General features: G+C 38.1%; 2 protein-coding genes across 6 annotated transcripts in view; one reads left to right on the top strand and one right to left on the bottom strand.

The window, feature by feature from the left end:
- The window catches only part of LOC148343929 (netrin receptor UNC5C-like), a 238,429-nt gene extending 216,881 nt beyond the window's left edge, over positions 1-21,548 (top strand). For all 3 annotated transcript variants that reach the window (XM_088291590.1, XM_088291572.1, XM_088291580.1), the window contains 10 exons: positions 43-234; positions 2,759-2,859; positions 4,627-4,762; positions 6,392-6,479; positions 9,616-9,784; positions 12,465-12,698; positions 15,024-15,173; positions 15,410-15,574; positions 16,235-16,413; positions 18,263-21,548. In XM_088291590.1, the coding sequence (XP_088147716.1) occupies positions 43-234; positions 2,759-2,859; positions 4,627-4,762; positions 6,392-6,479; positions 9,616-9,784; positions 12,465-12,698; positions 15,024-15,173; positions 15,410-15,574; positions 16,235-16,413; positions 18,263-18,425 (1,577 nt within the window). In that variant the 3' untranslated portion in view covers positions 18,426-21,548. The remainder of the gene's footprint in view (positions 1-42; positions 235-2,758; positions 2,860-4,626; positions 4,763-6,391; positions 6,480-9,615; positions 9,785-12,464; positions 12,699-15,023; positions 15,174-15,409; positions 15,575-16,234; positions 16,414-18,262) is intronic.
- A 505-nt stretch (positions 21,549-22,053) lies between these two features.
- Positions 22,054-22,741, bottom strand: part of LOC148343928 (bone morphogenetic protein receptor type-1B-like) — a 53,508-nt gene continuing 52,820 nt past the window's right edge. For all 3 annotated transcript variants that reach the window (XM_088291618.1, XM_088291601.1, XM_088291609.1), the window contains 2 exons: positions 22,535-22,665; positions 22,054-22,470 (listed from right to left, as the gene is read on the bottom strand). In XM_088291618.1, coding sequence (XP_088147744.1) covers positions 22,345-22,470; positions 22,535-22,665 — 257 coding nt within the window. In that variant the 3' untranslated portion in view covers positions 22,054-22,344. The remainder of the gene's footprint in view (positions 22,471-22,534; positions 22,666-22,741) is intronic.

Raw genomic sequence — 22,741 nt, 5'->3', positions numbered from 1 at the left:
AACGTGTAAGTGGTATGTAAATCAAATTGTTTTTATTTCCAGCGGCTCCAAGCACAGACGACGTGGCTCTGTATGTTGGCGTGGTCATCGCCGTCATCATGTGCCTGGTCATCTCGGTCATCGTTGCACTCTTCGTGTACCGCAAGACGCACCGCGACTTTGACTCGGACATCATCGACACGTCGGCGCTAAACGGCGGGTTCCAGTCAGTCAACATCAAGACGGCCAGATCAGGTATTGCAGCATTAGGACCAATTGTGTGGATTCTGATCAATTGACACGTGTGAGTGTGTGCGTACACACACAGACATGTATGTACCGGTATATAAAGTAACATTCCTGAAATGCGCATACTCCATGGTCGGCAGTCGAGAGTGCATCGCACATTCAGGTCAATCCCTCGTCCTGTTCATCACCATCCTGCTGACTTTATTTGTGCTTGTTCTGCTGGCGCCATGTTGACTCCCGCCCGCAACATCCATCTTTCCCGTGGTTAAATTGCACTTGCCTTTTCCTGCCTACATTCGCAATTCTTTCTGTCTGGCTAATGGAGAGGACCCTAAGAAGCTCCCTGCTCCACACATTAATTGCTTACCAGAAATGTCAGGGAATTTGCAATCGATCCGGCGGTTACACCTCAAACTCTGCCTATTGGTTTGCTGTTCGCTCTTCACAAATTCGCTGATTTAGCTATTTGCTGAAAAACTCACCTATTCTCTGAAAATAAAAATGCCACAAGATGGCTCTCACTGTGTGTATATATATATATATATATATATATGCTTGTGTGTGTGTGTGTGTGTGTTATGTTCCAGCTACATAGCAGTGTACAGGATAAATAAGGCAGTAAAAGAAAATGTTCATACTCATGTTGAACTGATTAACATAATGTCCATGCATTTGTCCATGTTTTTTTTTTCTGTGTCATATCTGTGTTTTCCATTGGAAATCTGGATTTATTTATGAGTGCTAGTAGGTGGCCAGGAAGTTAGCTCAAGATACATGGACAAGTGGAAGGAGCAGTGTAAAACCACGCACAGGGGAGTTTTAAACATGGAATATTTAAAGCAGAACTAATGTTCTGGTTTTAATGTATCAATTTGATAGGTCTTTTATTTTATTTTTATTTTTTTTATTGCCACTGTGATGAATGCCAATGACAGTAGTAAAGAGGCATTTGACAAAATCGTCGAGCTAACATGCTAAATGCTAATAGACTTTGTCTAATTGATGTTGACTTAAGACTAGAGGCGTCCTGGTTGGTCCAACAAGACCACGAAAAATAGTCAACCTGCTATCCTGCTGTGTTAGCACTACTTCTAGTACTAGCGTCGCATTATATGTGTCCTGGCAGGTCCAAAGATATTAAATAGAAAGTTGGTGATCACCCGTCGGCAACAATAAAACATAGTAATATATAGCATGGCTGCTTGACTTTAGCACTGGCATAACATGAGCACTGTCCTGGCCCTGGTCCTCGCCATAGCAACGACTAACCCGCTAGTCTCTAAAGAGTAAATTTAATGCTAAAAAAACGTCCTGGTGGTTCCATCAAGACCATGAAAAGGTGAGCCGAGGTTGCCAAGGCAACGGCAACAACTCAACCCTCTGAACAAAAAGCTTAGCAGTACAGCACTATATGTGCCCTGGCTGCTCCAATAAGAACATGAAAACTAGGCAATCCGGGTTTGCCATATCAATGAAAATGTTGTCCTTCAAATACATTGTGGTCAATTTGTGCTGCGAGTGCTAACACATCATCAGATATCCGAAGATATCACAGACCATGTAAAGTAGAAGGTCAGCGACAAAGATCCTATCCTGCTAACAGTACTGTTAGCACTTCAACAAGCACTAGTGTTGCATGAGGGGTGTCCTGGTTAGTTCTACAGAAGAACCAACCAGGACACCTTTGACTATATTAGAAATCATAAGGATATGAAATCCAGGAGCTGCATTGCAAATGTTGAGATGCTATTCTACACTGTTAGCATGAATGCTAACATAAATAAAAGTGTTGTTGGTTGTCCGTGTTACAATAGGTTACAATAGTTTTGGATTTGTTCCTATATTTTTAATTCGGTTTATCTTTTAGATTCAGTTAGTTTATACTGATTTTTAGAGCCGGTTTGTTAGTTTTTATTAGTTTAGATTTTTTTTTTTTTTAAATGATTCGTTTAAAATTAGTTTTTATTCGTTTCATCATTGTTTTTTTTCTAGTGTATGCTTATTTGTTGAGCGCAAGATAAAAAAAAAAGGTCACTAAGTGTTGCATAAATGTGCAAAGTATTTAAAAAAAAATGGTATTGATAGTAATCAACTGTAAATAAGCAAACTGGTATCGGTCTGGAAGAAATTGCTATCGATCATCTCTAATTTACATAACAGATAAATGTCACATTATTACAGATTGTTAACCTAATAGCATAATGTCCATTTTAAATGTTCACAATTTCAATGAAAAATAACAATATGCTTGCTAAAAATGTCTGTGTCGCTTCTCCGGCTTATGTTTGTTTGTGTTCATGGTGTAAAATGTTGGTTATTTTTTTGTTGTTCCTGTTTTAATTTTTTGTCACTTATTTAATTTCCATTGTGCCTATTTCCATTCTCTCCCCCCTTTACCTCCCCTCACCCTTAGCTGATCTTTTTTCAGCCTCTCCCGATTTGACAAATGTGGCCGCCATGTATGGCGGTCCCGCGTATGCCCTCCGCGACGTGTCCGATAAAATCCCATTGACCAACTCTCCACTCTTAGAGCCCCTCCCCAACCTGAAGATCAAGGTGTACAACTCCTCCGGCCTCGTCACGCCGCAGGACGACCTCGGAGGAGACTTTACATCCAAGCTCTCTCCCAAGGTAAGGGTAATGTGCCACTGCCGCATGGCAAAACCAAACTCCGCATGTGAAGAGGACTTTTCAGATGGTAGCAATAAATCTAGAATAAACATGTTTTTGTTGCTCAAAACTGACATCAATACCACTCGCTTATTAATACTTCAAATCATGAATATGGAAAGTCTACGGCATAGTAAAGTACTTAAAGAGAACTTTCCTGATATGTTTTTGACATGTCTAATGACCACATAATCAAAACAAGTTTTTCTTCATTAAAAATTGCAGCATCACTTGTCACTTATTAAAAAGACACATCATAAATTTAAGTTTGTAACAAACCTCATATTAATGCCAATCAAGAGGGCTTTCCACATCAGTGTCAGTGTATGATTTTTCAAAAAACAACACAATGACCAAAAACAACACTCAAATCTATCATTAAAACGTGAGATAAGATGAGATAATGACCCCGAAACATATTGCGGCTTAAAAATGACATTAAAACTAAAATCTACTTGCACCAAACCATATTGAGTCATATGTCATATTAAACCACTTATTTTGTCAATGTGCCCCCAAAAAGGTTTTTGATTAAATTATTGACATACTCTGGCTATATTAAACGTGATGTGTAAAAAAAATCAATTTGCAACACAAACGCCAACGAGTCATACCTCATATCAAAGGTCTTGAGCAGGTCCTTTCAAATATGTGATAACATTATCATCATGCCGCAATGTGATGGCCAAGAATGAACAAAAACATGTTTTTCTTGCTTGAAAGGTCTCAAGTCATCCTTGTCTCACCAAAGCTTTTTATTCGACGAGGGGGGTAAACTGAATCTGAATCCTAATTGCTTATTTTACAAGTCAGTGCTCGCATTTAGACCGTTAAATGCAAAGCAGCTCCCTTTTTTTTTTTTTTTTTTCCACTTCATACCCTACGGTGATTTGAGATCTTCCTCCTTCCAGCTGAGCCTCGTGGCGGCGCTCCCAGACACGAGGCTCAGCTTCACAGTTGCGGTTCTCAAGGAAACGGGTCCAACAAAAAGGAAAAAAAGAAATCACTGTAAAAACATATTTTTGCCCGGAATACGGCACGATGAACGCATCGTCCTTTTTCAGGGGCCAACTTTTACGCAGTTCTGTTACTTGTAAACACGATTGGATCACACCAAAAATATATGAATACAGTATCATCAAGATAAAAGAAAAATACATCCTACGCTTCCTGCACTGTCATCAGAAAAAAAAAATAATAATAAAAAAGAAGCATTAAAATAAATTTAAATACTGCACTCACTTTAATTATAAAAATATTAAATAAATAAGAAATCCATTCATAATCGAGAAAGTACAATTAAATAATCTAATAAACTGGCTGTCAATAAAATACGATAACTACACGAACCAACTTGAATAATTTTGGTTTTATGTTGTGCCTGTACAAAATATTAATAAAGCAAACTAAATTTTAAATTGAACAAAAACACGTGAATCTATTACAATGAAGGAAACAGGAATCATCAAATTAATTCAAACGAAATAAATAAATACACGAATAAATGCACTACATACGTGCGGTTAAAGATCAAAATTGTCAATTTCATAATTGGGGCAGACTACAATAATTCTGAAGAAATGAAAAAACACTTCACATGTAATCTTGACATTTTCCGCCCTGATGCGGAACCCCGAACTCTGCTTTTTGCTCCTTTCTCCCCTGGGGCAAAATGCACGTTGCTGCTCATCGGGACAACGGCACTCCCTTGTCTCTTTGCCGTTGCAGTTGACACAGTCCCTGCTGGAGAACAGCGACACGATGAACCTTCGGAACCAGAGCTTGGCCCGCACTCGAGACCCCTCGTGTACCGCGCACGGCTCCTTCAACAACCAGGGCGGACACCTCATAGTGCCCAACTCGGGTAAATGCCAGCAGAATCCATCACGTCACACTCATGAATAATCACTCAGCGGTTGGGTATGTTTGAGTCGAGGCTTCCTTTCTGATGTTTGCTGCAACGGTAATGAAATTGAGTTGTTTTTTTTTTTATATTTATTTTGATGTGATTGGTTGTCATGTTTTCCATGTGACAATAGGTACACCATCTTGTTGCTATTCTTTTGTGGCATTATTCAACGTTATAAAGGGAGAATCATTTTGAAAATGTATAAGGCTACAAATTGTATTTGTTTTATATGCATTACTTCACATTCCTTTGTTAAATTTTCAGTTTTACTTAACCCTTGAGGGGAAGATTTTTTTTCATTTATATTTGTGCTTTGTGGTTTTTTTTCTGTTATCTTAATATTGATGTATTTTGTGTTGTCTTTACGGTATGTGGCAAGTGTGTGTGTGTGTGGGTGTGTATGTGTTGGAGGGGGACACAGAAGTGCATTTTCACTCTCGTCCCCTCCCATTCCGACAGGAAAAATCCCATGTCGTCCAATCCCAGACCCAAAATGACTCCTATCCAGTCCTATGTTTGGAAAAAAAAAAAAAAATCCTGTCTTATCCCATCCCGGTGAAAACGGCTCCTATCGCTTCCTGTGTTAAAAAAAATAAATAAAAAATCCTGTCTCATCCCATCCCAGTGAAAACGGCTCCTATCGCTTCCTGTGTTAAAAAAAAAAATTCAATCCTGTCCCATCCCATCCAAGTGAAAACGACTCCCATCCCGTCCTATGTTAAAAAAAAAATAATAATAATCCTGTAACCCCAAGCCCCCCTTTGAAAACAACTTCTGTCCCGTCCTGTGTTAAAAAAAAAAAAAAAAGTGTCCATTCCATCCTGCTGAAAGCGACTCCTATCCCGTCCTGTGTTTAAAAAAATCCTATCCCCTTCTGTTCTGATGAAAACGACAACCATCCTGTCCTGCTCTCGTTCATAATGTCTGTTGCCTCTCCCATTTTGGAAGTCAGATACATTTAGAAAAAAAAAGTCGCTCGTACACCGTCATGGACTTTTTTTTTCTTACTACTGGAGAATTCCACTCCCATCTGCTCCCGTCAACTTTTTATCCTGTACCGTCCCAATCCCGTGTGGGAACGTTGTCACCCATCATGTAGGAATCCCGTGGGAGTCCCATGTCCTGCGGGATTCCTCAAAAATGTCAGCCTCTTGGGTATGTGTGTGTCTGTTTGTGTGTGTGCATTAAGTGCCGTTAAAGATGAATATTATTTCAATGTTTATTTATCATTCGTTCTAATTGCGTTGTAATTTGTTATACAGCTCACATATATTGAATTTAATCCAAATGTTTTTTTCTCATTGATATCTGTTTCATTTGCTTAGGTTCACATTTATATGTATGGGATTATTTGTACTTTTATTTTTATATTTGCAAGATATTTAATAAATGACCTCTGGTAGCACTTTTTAGTAAGGTTTGTACTTTTAAATGTAGATCGCGTTTGTGCATGTAGGACCTGATGCTACCATGTTGTCAATAGTAGTTTGTCTCTAAACATGACAATGGGATGAAATAATGCCCTCCCGCTGATTGTGCACACTGACCCGCAATAAGTTGTGTTTGTGCTGTCGGTGTTTGCAGGAGTGAGTCTGCTGGTTCCGGCAGGCGCCGTCCCCCAGGGCCGCATCTACGAGATGTATGTGACGGTGCACAGGAAGGACAGCTCCAGGCAAGTCTTAGCCCCTTTCACAACCACCTCCTGCCCAAACACACACACACACACACACACCTTCCTCTCACTCCTTCTCACGTCTTTCATGTTTCTTCCCAGCTGCAGGCCGAATGTGTTTTTCCTCTTCAGCTCAACACCGTGTTTCTCGCCGTTGTTAATATTTACGCTCATTGACGGCTTCTGTTGATCATTCACAATGAGTACGACGTCATCTTTTAGAGCAGACAAAGCAAGCAACTTTTTTTTTTTTTAAATTCAAACTTAAAATATGAATAAGGCTTTGCGTTTATCAAGTTTTCAAAATGTGGAATCATAAAAGTAATTTAAGTGAAGGTAAGCAAACTTTTATTTGAACTCGTACTACTTTTCACTCTTAAAACAGTGTAAAAGCTAAAAATAATCCCATTTCGATTAAAAAAAAAACACGACGTCAACTACTTAATTGAACAACCCAATTTTGGGGACAAAACAGCCCCCCACAAAATTGATTTAAAAAAAATAATAATAATAAAAAAATCCAAAGTTAGAGCAAACTGACCCAAGTAGCAGATTCATTTTCGTCTTTTTTGACCCAGCAGTATTCAAGTTTTTTTTTCCTTTTGTCAAAATATTGTCAATTGGATTTTGTTTTCTTCAAACTCCAAATATCTGCAGTACACAAAAAGACACTGATTTAATTTATCTAACTAATTCCTTTTTTTTTTTTTTTTTTTTTTTAGGGGGGGTGTTCTAGTATGCTCTAGTACCCAATTAGATGATTTACTTTTATTTATTTATTTTATGTTGATGGACAAATGTTATTATTGAAACATTTCATTTTCCTATCCAAACATTACAATCATTAATTGTGTTGCTTTTTGTTTTAATTTTTATACAATCTTTTATACATTATGATCTGAAACTCTAAAAAAGAAGCTGCAAAATCTGTTCTTGCTTGTTTTTAACTCTACTTTTTACTTAATTTTATTTTAGGGCACTCACTGAAATACAGAAAGTTTTTTGTCAATTTTACCCAAGTATTTTTGTAACAACATTTTTCATACATTAGTAATTGCCTATCATTTGTCTTGCTTTGTTGATGTGTTGGGGAACATCTCACCGTTCGATTGGCTCATATTGAATCGTGGGCGTTAATTTAAACACACATTGCCAATGTTCTCATTACATGTCGATACGAATGCACACTCAGTCCAAATCAATGGTGGGGGTGAAAAAAACTTGAACAGCCTGAAGGAAAAAATATGCAGATATTCTGCACATCATTTCTTTTTCATTTTTATTTTTGCCGGCGGCTATTGTGGGGATTACTGTTTTTACTGCGACACGTCCTCTAATCCTTCTCCTCAAACTCTCTGCGGGACATGTGAGAGAAATATTGAGATTCCAACTGCATAGCTGCTGTGCAGTTGAGCAGCCACTTTGGAAGCGCTCACAAACTGTCTACAAGTTAAGAAACTCTTTTGGGGAAAAAAAAAAAGGTCTTAGGAGCTGTAAGGAAGTAGAGCGGTGGGATAGACAAAAGCAAAAAAAAAATAAAAATGCAGTCCTAAATTCGAGATTCATTCTTGACATTAGGGGAATTGAACCATCGAATGCCATGACTGACAGTTAAATATGTTTGTCTATTTTTTTTTAATTAATTGGAATTTTATTTTACTCATCAGAAACAATAGGGAGCAGGAAAATGACAGATTACTTACAAAATTAAGTTTAGTCGGCCTTCATGTTTGTGGTTTGTTTGTTCATTGAATCCTTCAAAGTGATTCAAAATGGTTTTCAATATGTGGGTTGCGAAATGATTCAAGGACGGTTCGATTTGGAAGTGGAACGATTCAATTTGGCTTGACTCAGTGGGGCTACGATTCGATATGACTCATTTCAAGAGTGTATGACGCAATTACTTTTTTGTCTTTTTACATACATTTGTATGAACCTGTCTGTACTTCTTATATATCTCTCCAATAAAAGACGACAGGAATCTTGATCAGAAAACGATTTTCCGATTCAAATCGTTTCTTGTTACACCTCTTATATCCACACATTTAAATGTTTTTTGTAATATTTTAATGTAATTAATGTTTTGACATTTTGTAATATTATTTTGTAAAATATTTAGTATTATATGATATTTTTATATGAACTTCATAAGGAGTTTTATACAGTTCAATTACTAAGCACACTAATAGGTACCACTGTCCACTTGTCATGCCACTAAAATGAACTGGCTTGTTCTTTGGGCCTTCATAATAATATTATGTACCTTATTATGCGTTTATTATTCTTGCCCACTAACCAACACAAATGGACCTTAAGGAAATCAACAAGTGTTTGGCGCCAGTGTCCCTCGATATCCTCCAAACTTCACATAAAATAAGCAATTGTTATTGGTTTAATATTAATTCACATGCTTAAAAACACATCAAAATGCTTCATCTGGTCCGATGGTTCCGACTGCTCCTCCTCCCTTCTCGTGCAGTAACAGTGTTGAGACGATTCAGTTGTTAGATAATAACCCTCAATCGATGGATTTTAAGGACTTTGCCACTGAAGACCTTGTGTCAACCTTTGTCAGTGCAATAACATGGATGACTGGGTTTGTCTTGGACCCCTGAATGACTAAATAAGTTTCACGTCAAATTGATAAAAAAAAAATGCTGGCCTATAACTTCAAACGGGAGCGTTAATACAATTCCGCGTGCGTAGTGGCCTCACGGATTAAGTGGCTACCTTGGCGTTGCTACGCCGACGTGACTGCGCTACATTCGGCCTCCTTGATGGAATGTTTATTTTATCTTCTTCTACTTCTTCTCCCTTCATGAGTCATTAATGAGGTCCAGCGGCTGAATCAATAATGCTGTCGAGGATTAGTGCTGCTTCAAGCAGTGCTGGCCCACAAAAAATAATATATTTTTTTTTAAGGTCGAGATCTTAAAAAAAAACGAGATGTGCCTCGAAGCCGTATGGTGTTTCACACCAGCCAGCAGGAAAATATCGTTTGGGCCTCGATGTCTACCTCACTTATATTGTTACAGGAAAAAAACATGTTTTTAGTTTTAAATATTTAGTATTAGTTCATTGTTTGTGTCATTTTCTTTAAACAAGTCGTGGCTGGGTGTTTATCTGCCCTCCGCAGACCCCCGGTGGAGGACGTGCAGACTGTGTTGAGTCCGGTGGTGAGCTGCGGACCTCCAGGAGCTCTGCTGACCAGACCGGTCATTCTCACCATCCACCATTGTGCTGACAACGTCCACGAGGACTGGCTCATACAGCTGAAAAACCAACTGGCTATGGGCGAGTGGGAGGTGAGTCTACATTTATGCAGAAGTCTTTTTTTTTTTTTCATGTTTTGTGTTTTTACGATGCTACTTCAGCTGCAGCTACAACGCTATCATGCTTTCATCCGGTTTTTCTTTATAATGCGGGAAGGAAGCAGCTAAGCATGCAACGAGCTGGATCGGTAGGTAAGATTAGGTGGCGGGCGTAGAGTTAGAGAATAGGGCTCTATAATATTTATCATTGTGGGACTGAAATCGTGATCTCAGACAACACAATTTTGAGATTGTTCAAAAAAAAAAAAAAAAAGTTGCACTGTCGCCCGCAGTCCCGGAAGTTATTTTTTTCGCTTGAATGCGAGGCGCCAAGCTAGTTTGCGCCGCGGCAGTATGGACTTTTTTTTGTGCTTGCCGCTAGTCCGTGCACAGCAGCGGGAATGCGCTTGTGTGATGCGGATCATCACCTCCGTGGTAACCAATGTACTACCCCGCTAACAAGTAGTGATTTCACCGAAGAAGTGAAAAAGGAGTCGCTAAGCGTGCTAATTGCTAAAGTGAACGACAGAGTCGGGAATGACCCAAAATAAGTGCTTAGGTGTTCAGTCGTCTAGAACCACATTAGGGCCAGCAGCATGGAACAGAAATAATGTACTTCAATCAATATGCATCTAGACATCAAATAAGACGACGCCACATTAGCAATTTAGCAGACGCTCTCTGACCGTAACACGTAAAACGACTGACGGCATCATGACGAAGAGGTTCGATGTCAAACGTATAATAAATATTTCCAATCTCATCAATAATATTTGCACTTTTTTGCACCACAGAGTACTGAGATTTGAGAGCTACACAATAATAGGTCTCAAAATGATATATTTTAAACAATTTAGCTTTGCTCAGGGACAGGGATTTTATTGACATGTTTGTAAATGTCACTGTTCATTGTGAAGAAAATCTGAATATCTGTCAGAAAAACCGTACTGGAATTTTTTTCCTAAACATTCAGTCCTACTAGAGAGGATTGGTGTCTTTGTAACTAAGGTATGATTCATACTGTACATACCCAAGGCAGGGACTCACTAAACAATGCTGGGTTGTTTTCGAGGGTAAGTAAATGAGGTTGGTCATCAGATAGGTGAGTAGGGTAAGTATAGTGTGGCTACGTAGCGTTACCATTTCATCTTGACCGTGCATCTGCGGTATAGTAGAGAATAATAATAAGCAGTGGAGCATAACAAAGCCACCTGTGACTATTGTTTCAGCAGCATAAGAGAACATCCCCCCCCACCACAGAGCCCAACATGACTGCCAACCTGTTCATCCAGCCAACACGTACACACTATATGATATACAGCACGTCTGTAGGGGATAAAACAAATAGAAAAGCAGGCGGTAGGAGGTGGGAGACTCCTATCAGCTGCAATTTGTTATGCTCCTGCCGTCGTCCTCCTCTCGCTTCCTTTTTTTTTTCTTTTTCTTCTTTTAGCATGAAGACTCAGCACTCTCAATGTGTGCGTGTTTGTATACTGTGAGTGTGTGTGCTCATCTTGTGTTTCTTATCACAGTTCCACACAATGTCTCTGCGCAATTAGCCATGCGTATGACGTCTGAGTGTGCGTGCGTGTCCGTGCGCGTGTGTTTGCTGTAACAGGGTTGGTGTAAATGAAAATGAAAAGTAGAGTTTCAAGTCCATTTGTTTTGCAGGAAAATGTTCATTTTCCCCATGCAGAAATGAATCAAAGTTAACATCCAAAGGGAGTGAAGTCATTAAATCCTGCAGGTGTCAGGCCACATTTGTGATTATAACACATTCATAGCATGTTAGCTCCCCCTGCCCTCTTGTATTGATTGGGCGTCATGTCAAGCAGAGCGACATACTGTTTTATCACTAAACATAAGGGGGCCTGCAGGGGCGAGTGACCTGATTTAGGAGATTTTAGAGCCACACTCGTCGCATTTTCTGTTTGGTATTGACATACGAGCACTGTACGGTGGCGAATTGACTCAACGCACGCCAAGATGGCAGATAATTAGGAAATGGGTTTTCAACTAAGATGCTTCGCACTTTTTATTGCCACTCTCAGCTCGAGATTGCTCTCAAACTAAACATCAAGCGAAGAGAATTACGCATTATGTAGTAGTTAAAATAACCACATACTGTAGCCTCCTCTACCTGAATGCTAACATACAATGTCAAACTCCGTAGGCACACAAGCTAACAATTTGCATGATAAGGCGGTGCTGTTAGCCTTTAAGCACCAAGTATCTGAACACAAACGGTGCCGCAACACATGTAAACAGACCATATAACAATATTCACAGGTGTATACTCCTCGTCCTCTGTGAAGAATGACTAATATTACTGCGGTACTGAGAAGCTGATTGAGGTGCTGATCCTCCAGTGACGTATGTCCATACGTCTGTTTTACACCGCCCCAGGTGGCCAACACGCACACATTACTATGAGCAGGACAGTCGAAGAAGAAAAAGTGACACAATCGTAAAATGCTTTTGATTACTGTATTTTTTTGCATAGAGTGTAACAACGTAGAGATTAAAAATATCCCCAAAATTTTTTGTTGTATTTTTTTGGGAGCCTAGAGCAGATTATTGGCATTTGTATTCAATGGAAATGGAGAGACGACTGCCGCTCATCTTCAGCAACGCATATTGCCTCCACAGTAATGAGTCCATGTGTACCCAATAGGATGTGGTGGTGGTGGGCGAGGAGAACTTCACCACCCCCTGCTACGTGCAGATGGACTCAGAGGCATGTCATATCCTCACGGAGACTCTGGGCACGTACTGTCTGGTGGGCCAATCGGTGGGCAAGGCGGCCGCCAAGAGGCTGAAGCTGGCCGTCTTTGGACCCCTTTCTTGCACCACGCTGGACTACCACATCAGGGTGTACTGTCTGGACGACACGCAGGATGCACTCAAGGTAAGTGAGCATGGACACAACATTTGGTACATGTGGAATAATAAATAAATATTGAGAATGGCAATAAGAACAACTCAGACTAATCAGACAGCGGGACCCCCCTCCTGATTTAACGCTCTTGGCCACGACCCTTAAAGGCGCGCAACCAACACTTGAGTTCTCCATTTGTGTGTACCAGCATTTGCATATGTTATCTATTACATTTGCTTTTATTCTTTAACTCTTTCACCTAAATCCATTTTCAAAAAAGAGAATTTGAGTGCCCGCATATTTAGAGCATTCTGACTGACCTTTCAAGGCTCACCGAATATTAATATTACGAACAAATGAAAGATTAGACTCTCGGTTGGTCTCCCCCAAATCACCTATTTTGGCTTTAGTGATGTCTGAAACATATGAAACATTTCTTCTTTAAAATACCAACAAAAATAATGAAAATGTGCTTTTATGATAAAATAATGTATTTCCAACAAATCACCAGTGTAGCAATTTTACATTTGACAAACTTTACCCTCTCGGTACGTGTTATTCAGTAGTAGTTGTAGTAGTAGTTAGTCGAGTGTGTGCGCAAATATGTGCCGTGTGCGCGCGTGTGTGTGTGTGTGTGTATATATATCCGTACGTATGTGCATACATTACATCAACGCTTCTACTTCTAAATTTAAGTAATCTCCATCACTTTTTTTTCCCTTTCTCGACATTGTAGTTTATTTAATGGGACAAACACTTTGATTAATCACAATTTCCTTGTAACGGTCATGGTTCCAAGGGTGCAGCATTCTTTAGGAACTTTCGTGTTGTTGTGACACGCGGTGGGAGCATATATTATTATTATATTATTACATGATTATATATTATATTATATTATATGTTAATTGAATATGTTATTATAAAATGCAATACTACCCCTTTTTTGTGGGCTTTAATTGCTTTTCATTTCTTTTAACATTGATTCGATAAAGAAGTGAATCCTGGCATGTGCGGCCCCACACATTCATGGCATGTTTGCTCTTGTACTGATTGGGCCTCATCTCAAGCAGAGTGACAGACTGTTCTATTACCCAACACAAGAATCGAATCTTTAATTGTGCTCTGTTTTCATTTCTTATAATTCCACATAGTCAAGAAAATTTTAGAGCCACTCCAGTGCTTTTTTATTTTATTTTTTTCATAGTGTCTCTTTTGCACGGCCTCCATCTCCAAGCCTCAAGTCATCTGAAGGAGCGTTTGTGGATCTTTATTGTGTTCATTTGCATTTGAAGTCCGACATATTAAAGGTTTTGAGTGTGCGGCGTATTCGTCTCTGCGGCGATAAACAAAACCGGGTCGAGCAATGTCAAACTAGCTGACGCTTTAGAGTTTAAACATATTCCAAAGCACCGGAGGGAGCATCTGATACGGGGGAGCTTAACGCTGCTAATTTATGCAGGAAGTGATCAAGTCGAGTAGCAACGCACACATACACGCACAGTAACAGTGTGGTTAGCATTTCAAACAAGCAATTGGACCATTAAAAACAACTCGAGGAAATATGCACTTTGGCATATTACATACCACTTGTCTTTTTATCTTGTAAGATGGGAGACATTGTACAGCGCGAATGCCCGTGCATGGAATGCAACACCCAACTAGCGTTGTGGCCGCAAATATACACGTTAAGTAATCACGTAAAACTGGTACAGAAGTATATTTTCTATGATGGCATAATTCTTTGTATATAAATAATCTCCCAGTGTATCATTTGATATGTGAGCTAAGGGGTAGGACTGAATAAGTATTGTACTTCTTCGTACTCCCGTTGAACATGTAAACCGAGTTGACATCTACTGATGACTTGCTTTTTCTTTCTTTCTTCCAAATTCTGTTTTTATCTTGTAATGTGTAGATATATTTAACAAATCAATCAATCAAACAATTTTTTTTTTTTTTACAGCCCAATGTCAGAAAAGTAGTGTTTTTGCGCCATCAATGGGCAAATGTCAACCCTTTTTTTTTTCATGAGTTTAAGTAAAGTTCAGTTGTATTTAACTTAAGTACTTTACATTTACATTGAGTCTTTTAGAGGAGTTTTTTTTTCCCAATGATTTATTTACATAATGTACGTACGTAATACATTTTAATTGAAGCATAATTTTAAGTACAGGTCTTATTTTTCAATATTTAATTGCAGGATTAATGTTCAAATTGCAAATAATGTTACAGTGTCTTACAAAAATATTCTACATTAATTTACATTTGGTCATTATGTTGGTGTAGCCAAACATTTTTAGTTGTTGATTGAATGAATTGTGTGAAAATTGTTCACTTGGCCGTCCTCTTTTGTAGGAGGTTCTTCAGATGGAGACGCAAATGGGAGGCAAGCTCCTGGATGAGCCCAAGACCCTCAACTTTAAGGACAGCACACACAACCTGAGACTGTCCGTCCATGATGTGCCGCAGCCACACTGGAAGAGCAAACTCATTGCCAAATATCAGGTGAAACATGGGCGATAAATGTACTCACGCTTCGGTAGTATAATGACAGATACTTGTATGAAGCTCAACTCTTGTAATAGAACTTTACAGAAGTATTCATTTCACTCCTTTGCTTTTAGTAAAAGTAAAAAAAAAACTAAAAAAAAACCTTGTACACACTCTGGACGATTCAAGTAGGGTAGCTTGCAGAACAACCTATTGAAGTGTAAGTAAGTAAAGTATTTGTACTCCTACAGGAGATCCCCTTCTACCAGGTATGGAGCGGCAGCCAGAGGTGCCTCCACTGCACCTTCACGCTGGAGAGGATGAGCTCGGCCGTCACCGAGGTCAGCTGTAAGCTGTGTGTCAGGCAGGTGGAGGGCGAGGGGCAGATCTTCCAGCTCAGCAACACCCTGGAGGAGGTACGTGCACCACCGTTCACACCACATCATAATAAAGTGCGTGTGTGTATGTGTGTGTATATATATATATATATATATTTGTATTTGTATATATTGTATATATATATTATATATTGTATATATATTATATATAATGTATTCATTCATCCATTCTCCAAAGCACTTAGAGGGTCTGTAGATGCATACATTGCCCAAAGTCATCTCGAAGAGCCTCCCATCTCATTTGCACAAGTTTCGGTGTTAAAGCCGACGCGGCCATGGCGAGGAAGATCAAATTGATGACTTTCCGGAGACAAAAAAATAACAGTCTGACCTTTGAACCCACCCTGCATACGCGCTCAGCTTTTGTTGGTCCGCCAAAATCAAAGCTCCGCAATTCCGGTCATGTCGGAGTGACCTCTCGCCCCGCTATGAATGATTGAACAGTCGCAGGCAGCTTGACTTAAGACTTTGTGACTTGTGGACCTCTAAGAATGTGGAAGTTAGTGGAGCAACTTCTCCGTGAGTTTTTCTTCATCTTTGGGCAGCCTGCTCCTTATTAGTGTTCCCAAGAAGTGACTTTATTCAGGAAAACACGTGACCAAAAATTGTTTTTTATTATTTTTTTTTTTTTGAGGTGGCGGAAAAGAATGACTGGCATCTCGATTTGATTCATTGTAGGAGCTCCAGTGCATAGACACGTCCCTGATGGACCCAGCCAGCAACATCACCACATTAGTGGGGCCCAATGCCTTCCGCATCCCCTTGTCCATCAGACACAAACTGTGTGGGAGTCTGGATGCGCCACAGACACGAGGCAATGACTGGAGGATGCTCGCTCACAAGCTCAACCTGGACAGGTCGCTTCAAACAAACAAGTGACTCCACACCACATATGCATTCATTCATTGATTTGGATGATTTACATGAAAGGAGGGAGCAATAGAAAAATGTTTCACTCATTTTGTGTTTTTTAATCAAATTGTATTGAAATACAAATGCAATGGTAGGATTTAAAAATCATTTTGTTCCAATATAAAAAAGTAAATTATTTAAAAGGATCATGATAGTTTACCCCAAGTTAACTTATTTACTTATCTTGCTACATGAAATAAAATTGTGATGTTTATTTTTTAATGTTAAAAAAAAAAATTCGCTAGTATGATTGGCGGTTTAAAGATTTTTTTTTTTCAAACATAAGGATTTTCTTTTTAATAAAACAAAAAAAATATTATTTGCCTTAATCATTTTTTGTTAAAACCTAAAAAGATATTTATCCACTTGAGTTTTTTTTTATTTTTTGTAATTATGTTTTATTGTTTTAAATCTAAAAAATATATTATATATTTTAAAAAAGTGGTGGGGTTGCAAAATATTTTAAAAATGATAACATTTGGATTTTTATTATTTGAATGTCATGGAAAATGTTTAGCTTGTGTGAGGATAACAATTTTTCAATTCTTTTTGAAAAAAATCTCAAATTAACATTCAAACATGGCAAAATAAACAATTTAAATAAGATTAAAATGAAATTGCAAAAATGTAATCATCCACAACAGTTTGTTTTGTAAACAACTCTCAGTATGCAGTAATCATATTTTGACGTTGACTTTTTTTCCTCTCAATTCTTGGCCATTTTGACGATAAAAGCATCAAAATACAACTTTAGTGCGTGCGAGCAAAAGCAAGAGTTCAATGTGAGCTGCGCAGCCGAACAGCAGGAGGCCTCGCTGGCAACAAAACATTGACAAGGGAAAAAAGACAAAGTCAAAGGAAGAAAAGACAAAGTTAAAGGAAGGAAGTAGAGAATGAGACAACTATCAAAGTATTTCCTCGGGAAATTCAGAGTCTTTGATGGACTCACCTGTTGTTCTTGTTCTTATTTTGAACAAAATTGTGTTTTATCACTTGAAATCTTCTATGAAGTGGTGGCCTGAAGTTAGACTTTAGTAGGGAGGGGAAAAAACGTCTAATGTTGCCCTTTTCCCACCCACTTACGCAAGAAAAAGGTTTTGAAACTACATAGAATTGTCAAACTGAGAAGATGTAAAAGTGCCATCACCATGCATCTAGCATGTACAAAATCATGAACCCATGTTAGTTTTTCAGTTATTCAATGCAGAAAAAACACTTTCACATAAGGCTCCTCAATAGTCTTAACTAGCATACTAGCTTAACAAGCTAGCTAACAATTTTCACAGGGATATATTCTTCATCCTCTGTGAAAAACAACTCATGGTTAAATACTTTTTAGGTTCTAAAACTAAAATAATTAAGAAAATGTTTTTTTTGTTTGACTGCAAAATTTTAAAAAATCCTTGAAAAAATATTTAAACTGCCAATCATACGTTTTTTTTTTTACATAATAAAAAACATCAGTTTTTAACAATTATGTTTTATTTCATGTAGCAAGATAAAGAAGTAAGTTAACCTTGGTGATGATTTTTAAATCCTAGATTATTATCCTGATTATTAATTTTTTATTTATGTTAAGTTTTAAACTGCCCCCAGGTGACGAAGGCACACACTCCAAAAGGAGCAATGGGCATTCAACTGTTAAATTCTTGATCTTCTCATTTTCAAGTATACCATATTTTTATTAAAAACACTTTTTTACAGATGAATGGCATTTGAATTCATTTCGGTGGGTGAAGTCAAGGCACCCCTGTTCAGTGAAAGTGAACTCTGATTGTTTTTGGCATTCCTCAGGTACTTAAACTACTTTGCCACCAAGTCCAGTCCAACGGGCGTCATCCTGGACCTGTGGGAAGCCCAGCACTTCCCCGACGGGGACCTCAACGAACTAGCCGCCGTGCTGGAAGAGATGGGTCGACACGACAGCAATTTCTGCTCCATGACGGTGGAACACTGACGGGGCGAGGAGACCAATGAAATGGACAAATGGCAAATGTGACCGCATACTTGGGCCAGGCTAACCGAGAGAGACGCTAGCAGAACGACCAAAAAAAAAATAAAAAAAAAAAATGGGCAGTGTCTTTTTACCCATCTGGAACAAACTAAACGTACAATGTTACTTAAATAACATTGTATGTATTGGGTGAACAAAACAAACTAAGGACATACCGTAGATGGAAGAAGAGCATTAGCGATGGATGCTAATTGCTAGCATGGGTAAAGGTCTAACTTTAAAAACCTACTTTGAGAACTGCTTGAACAAATCTTTACCTGTCGAGTGAAGTGGCATCATAGGCTAACAATTCAAACTAAGGACATGGTTTGAGGGAAAGCGTTTGCTAACCGCCAGCAAGCATAAAAGGAAGGTTGCGTAAGAAAAACAAATGCTTTGCGAGTGTTTATACGACTCTCAACCTGTTGGGAACAAACTAACGGATTGGCTTAAAAGTGACATCATATGTAGTGGGCTAACAAAATAAGCTCAGGACGTACATGGAGGTAAAGCCTTAGCGACAGCATAAATGGAACTTTGGGGAGTGTTTTACGGCTTTTATCCGTCAGGAACAATCTAAACTAGCAAACTAGCAATGTCATTGAAAAATTGGCTTCGTATGTAGTGGTCTCACAAAACAAAGTAAGAACATAGTTTGAGGGAAAATGTGACGATTGCTAAATGCTAAATAAGATGTAGTGTATACATTTAAATTGTTAAAAAAAGGGAAAGAAAGAAAACGACTCGAGCGAATCCTTTTAAGAAACTGTTAATCAGAGGTCCTGGCAAGAAACAAGCCCCTCCCATCAGCCCGCCTCGCCTCGGATGATGTCATCATTCGACAGGTTTCCCTGACGCAGGCATGGCAAAAGAAGAAAAGTGCAGATGTGTTCATATGAGCGGGATTTATTTTTTGATCAGTACATGTAGAGCCTCCCTGATTATTATTCCTATTTTTTTTAGGATGCTAATTATTATGGAATGAATGAATGCAAGCCATGGAAAAAGAATCTTAGTTACACCTGCAGTAAGCAGAATTATTTTTCATAATGACTAACAACCAGCAGGGGAGAGAAGAAAAATTCATCAGTGAACGCAGCACATTCTTAATACACTCTTTTTTTTTTCTTTTGGTGTAAAGTGTGACATCACCGCCATGACTTTCTTGATCTTTAGCGCCATCCAGTGGCCTTGACAGTACGTCTCGTTTTATTTTAATTACTCATGTAAATACAACATGATTGTCATATATAAAGTAAAAGGGTATGATGTTTTTTCCCGACATTGAAAATCATTATGTGTGTTGTATCATAATTAACTGAGTTATTTCTTCATATTTTTTATTAAGAAATTCCATTTCACTGTGTTTGAATTACAAATTTTGTTTATTTTTATCTTAAAATAACAACATTATTTGGAAATATCTCTCCTTAAATTTGTAGTTGTCAAAATATATTTGAGGGTTTGGGATTCATTATTCCAAAACATATTATTTAATGTATTTAAAAATAACATATTTGAAATAATTCTAAGCAAATGTTATTATATTTTTATTTTATAACAGAATTCAACATGTGAGAAAAGAAATAATTCATTATTCAAAAAACACATTGCAAAAATGGTTTGCATTTTATTTTCAACAGCTATGCCATATTGTTTTATTATTGTTATCAGGTTGATTCAGCAATTTAAAACGAAAAAATGTATTCTTCATGAATCATTCTGGTTTGACGAAAGACAATGTAACCTTACGAAAAAGATAAATATTATATTTAATTCAGGAATAAAAAAAAAATTTTTGAATTCATAAATCGAAACATGTTTTTTTATGTCGCTCTCAAAATTAGGAAATCAGATGTATTATTCAAATAACATTGTCAGTTAATTTAAGAACTCAGAAAAAATATTCTAAACATTTTTAGTTTTTTTTATTTCAGATTTTAAATTTTTTTTTAACAATTTCTTACAATAGTTTTTGCTTTAATGTAATTTTCCGTCATAGGGAAAAACAATGAAACAATTTTTTGGGTGTGTTTGCACTGAAAATGGGATTGAAAATGATTCATTGTTGTAAAAAAATAATTTTGAAAACATTTTCAGATAAAAAAAAATCTAAATATTTAATGCCATTTGTGATGATGAATTGAAAAAAAGGTTTAGAGCTCCGGATTTAGAAAAAAAGTTATTCTTTATTTCCCAGGTTAAACTGGTAGAAATTATTCTGTTTTTTGTTCGTTTGTTTTCTAATTAAAACAGACAAATGATTGAGACAGTAAGGAATTTAAAAAAAACATTTTTATCAACCAAAATATGTACAAAATATTTGAAAAATTATCCTAAAATCACCTGAAATTTTGACAGGTTTTCCATCATGTTGAACAATTTGAAAGACAATTATTATTCTTGAAAGTATGGAAACAATCAATACGTAGCAGGCAGTTTTTTTTCCTTTTTTGGGGGGGTTCCTTTTCCTCTTATGGGAGGCGCTCCAAAATGTGTGCTTATCGGTTGGATGTTGTGAATGTCTCCTGATGTAAGTGCTAACTCAAAAAAGGGTACAGGGTTCATTTCAAATGCAAACTCAAACCCAAAGGCGATGGCGATGAGATTGACTCACCCCCCCCAGCTCCCTCTTTCATTTTCCAAAACCTGCCCGTTGACATTTTGCCCGCCGTATGAACTTTCCACGCGGACTCGACTGAAACAATTCAAGTGTTGTTATTGTATGGAAACATAAGAAAAAAAAGTTTTCTATTTGACTACAGTGTGTACACTTGTGTCACTTTAAGAGTTACAAAAAAAAAAAGTTAGAAAATAGTATGTTTTCTTTGTTGTTGTTATTTTTATTTTTTATTTTTTGTGGACTATGCAAACTGCCATTGGTTGTCATGATGGACGTCATGGCTGTGCTTGTACCGTTTTGCTCTCGGGGGTGATTTGGAGTCGACACGTGTTGAACCGTGGTGACTGTTTTGGTTGCATCCGGCACGCTTGTCATGACATATTTTTGCTCTCTCCTTGTTTTTTGTAAAAAGTGTAAGAAAGAATTTTTACGATTTACGATTAATAAATTATATTTATAAGCAATGCTCAACACTACTTTCTGTGCTGCTGTTTGTTTGTTTTTTTTACACGCAACTCTGTTGTCCCACTTTGGAGACCTCGACTTGGATGTTGGCTTTCAGTCATTCAAAGCCCTAACCCAACTTAAAAAAAAATTCAAAACCTAAATATATATTAAAACCCTAGTTTGAAACCCGCACTCTAAATCAGAACTGTACATTGAAATCCTAATCTTAGTTTCAAACTGTACCCCTACTTCAAAACCTTGACAATAATTTTAAACAATAATTCTGCTCCAAACCCTAACTTTAATTTCAAAAACCCCAAGTTCAGGGCTCCAAATGAACCCTAAATGGTGTAGCCTTTTGCCTCTAAAATTACATTTTTCATTTTACATGTGCATTTGCGACGGGAAGTTCATTTATTTATTTTTAATGTTTTTTTTGGTGCTGACAACCATGCTTCCTATGAATCTTCTGCTTTCAACCGGCAACTCAAGAAACCATGACAGTCAAGAATAAACATCAGACTCAGCCAATACTTTTAATGAAGGTTTTACATGGAAAATACATGAGCCATGACATAGAGAAAACCAAACATTTGTACACTCTACAAATGTAACCAGCATGAAGAAAAAAATGTCTTATAGCCTCACACTTGGTGACATCGTGCCAGTTGGTGTTCCTCACTGGCTATTTTTAAGGGACCCATGCACATTTCTCCGTCTCCTCCTACAAGCGAAATGAGCTTTCACAGAAAGCACCTCGTTGTCACGCCCGTACAGTACATACACACGCGTGTGCATGGGTGAGCGCAACCCTCACAACTTGATATCTTGCGATTCCGACATCTTGGCCAGTGTCTTTTTCACTCGAAGAGCTGTGAGGCGACAGGCCGGATTATGAGCCCAACACTCGCTCATCAGCTTCCCCATCTGACGCAAACACTGCCGAAACAAATGCACATTGGTCACATGATGTAGTGCTGCGGCGTTTTGCGTGAGGTTTTACCTCATCACTGGTCCATCGATTGGGGAAGGAGGGCCGCAGTCTTTTGATGCAGACCACCTCTCGCATGTCTTCGTAGGAGGGATCGCTAGGGACCAGGTCGTGGTAGGGCAGCTGGTACTCCTCCAAGATACCTTCATCCACATGAAAAACAGCATTGGGTCAGGAAAGACAAAGTTGGAAACTTTTGGCAGGAACCTAATAAGTTAC

The sequence above is a fragment of the Idiotropiscis lumnitzeri genome, chromosome 1 (assembly GCF_059441095.1).
Source record: "Idiotropiscis lumnitzeri isolate Australia: NSW breed Sydney's pygmy pipehorse chromosome 1, RoL_Ilum_1.0, whole genome shotgun sequence".
Classification (NCBI taxonomy): Eukaryota; Metazoa; Chordata; class Actinopteri; order Syngnathiformes; family Syngnathidae; genus Idiotropiscis; species Idiotropiscis lumnitzeri.
Note: the sequence above shows the minus strand (reverse complement) of the source record. Positions and strands in the feature narration are given on the sequence as shown.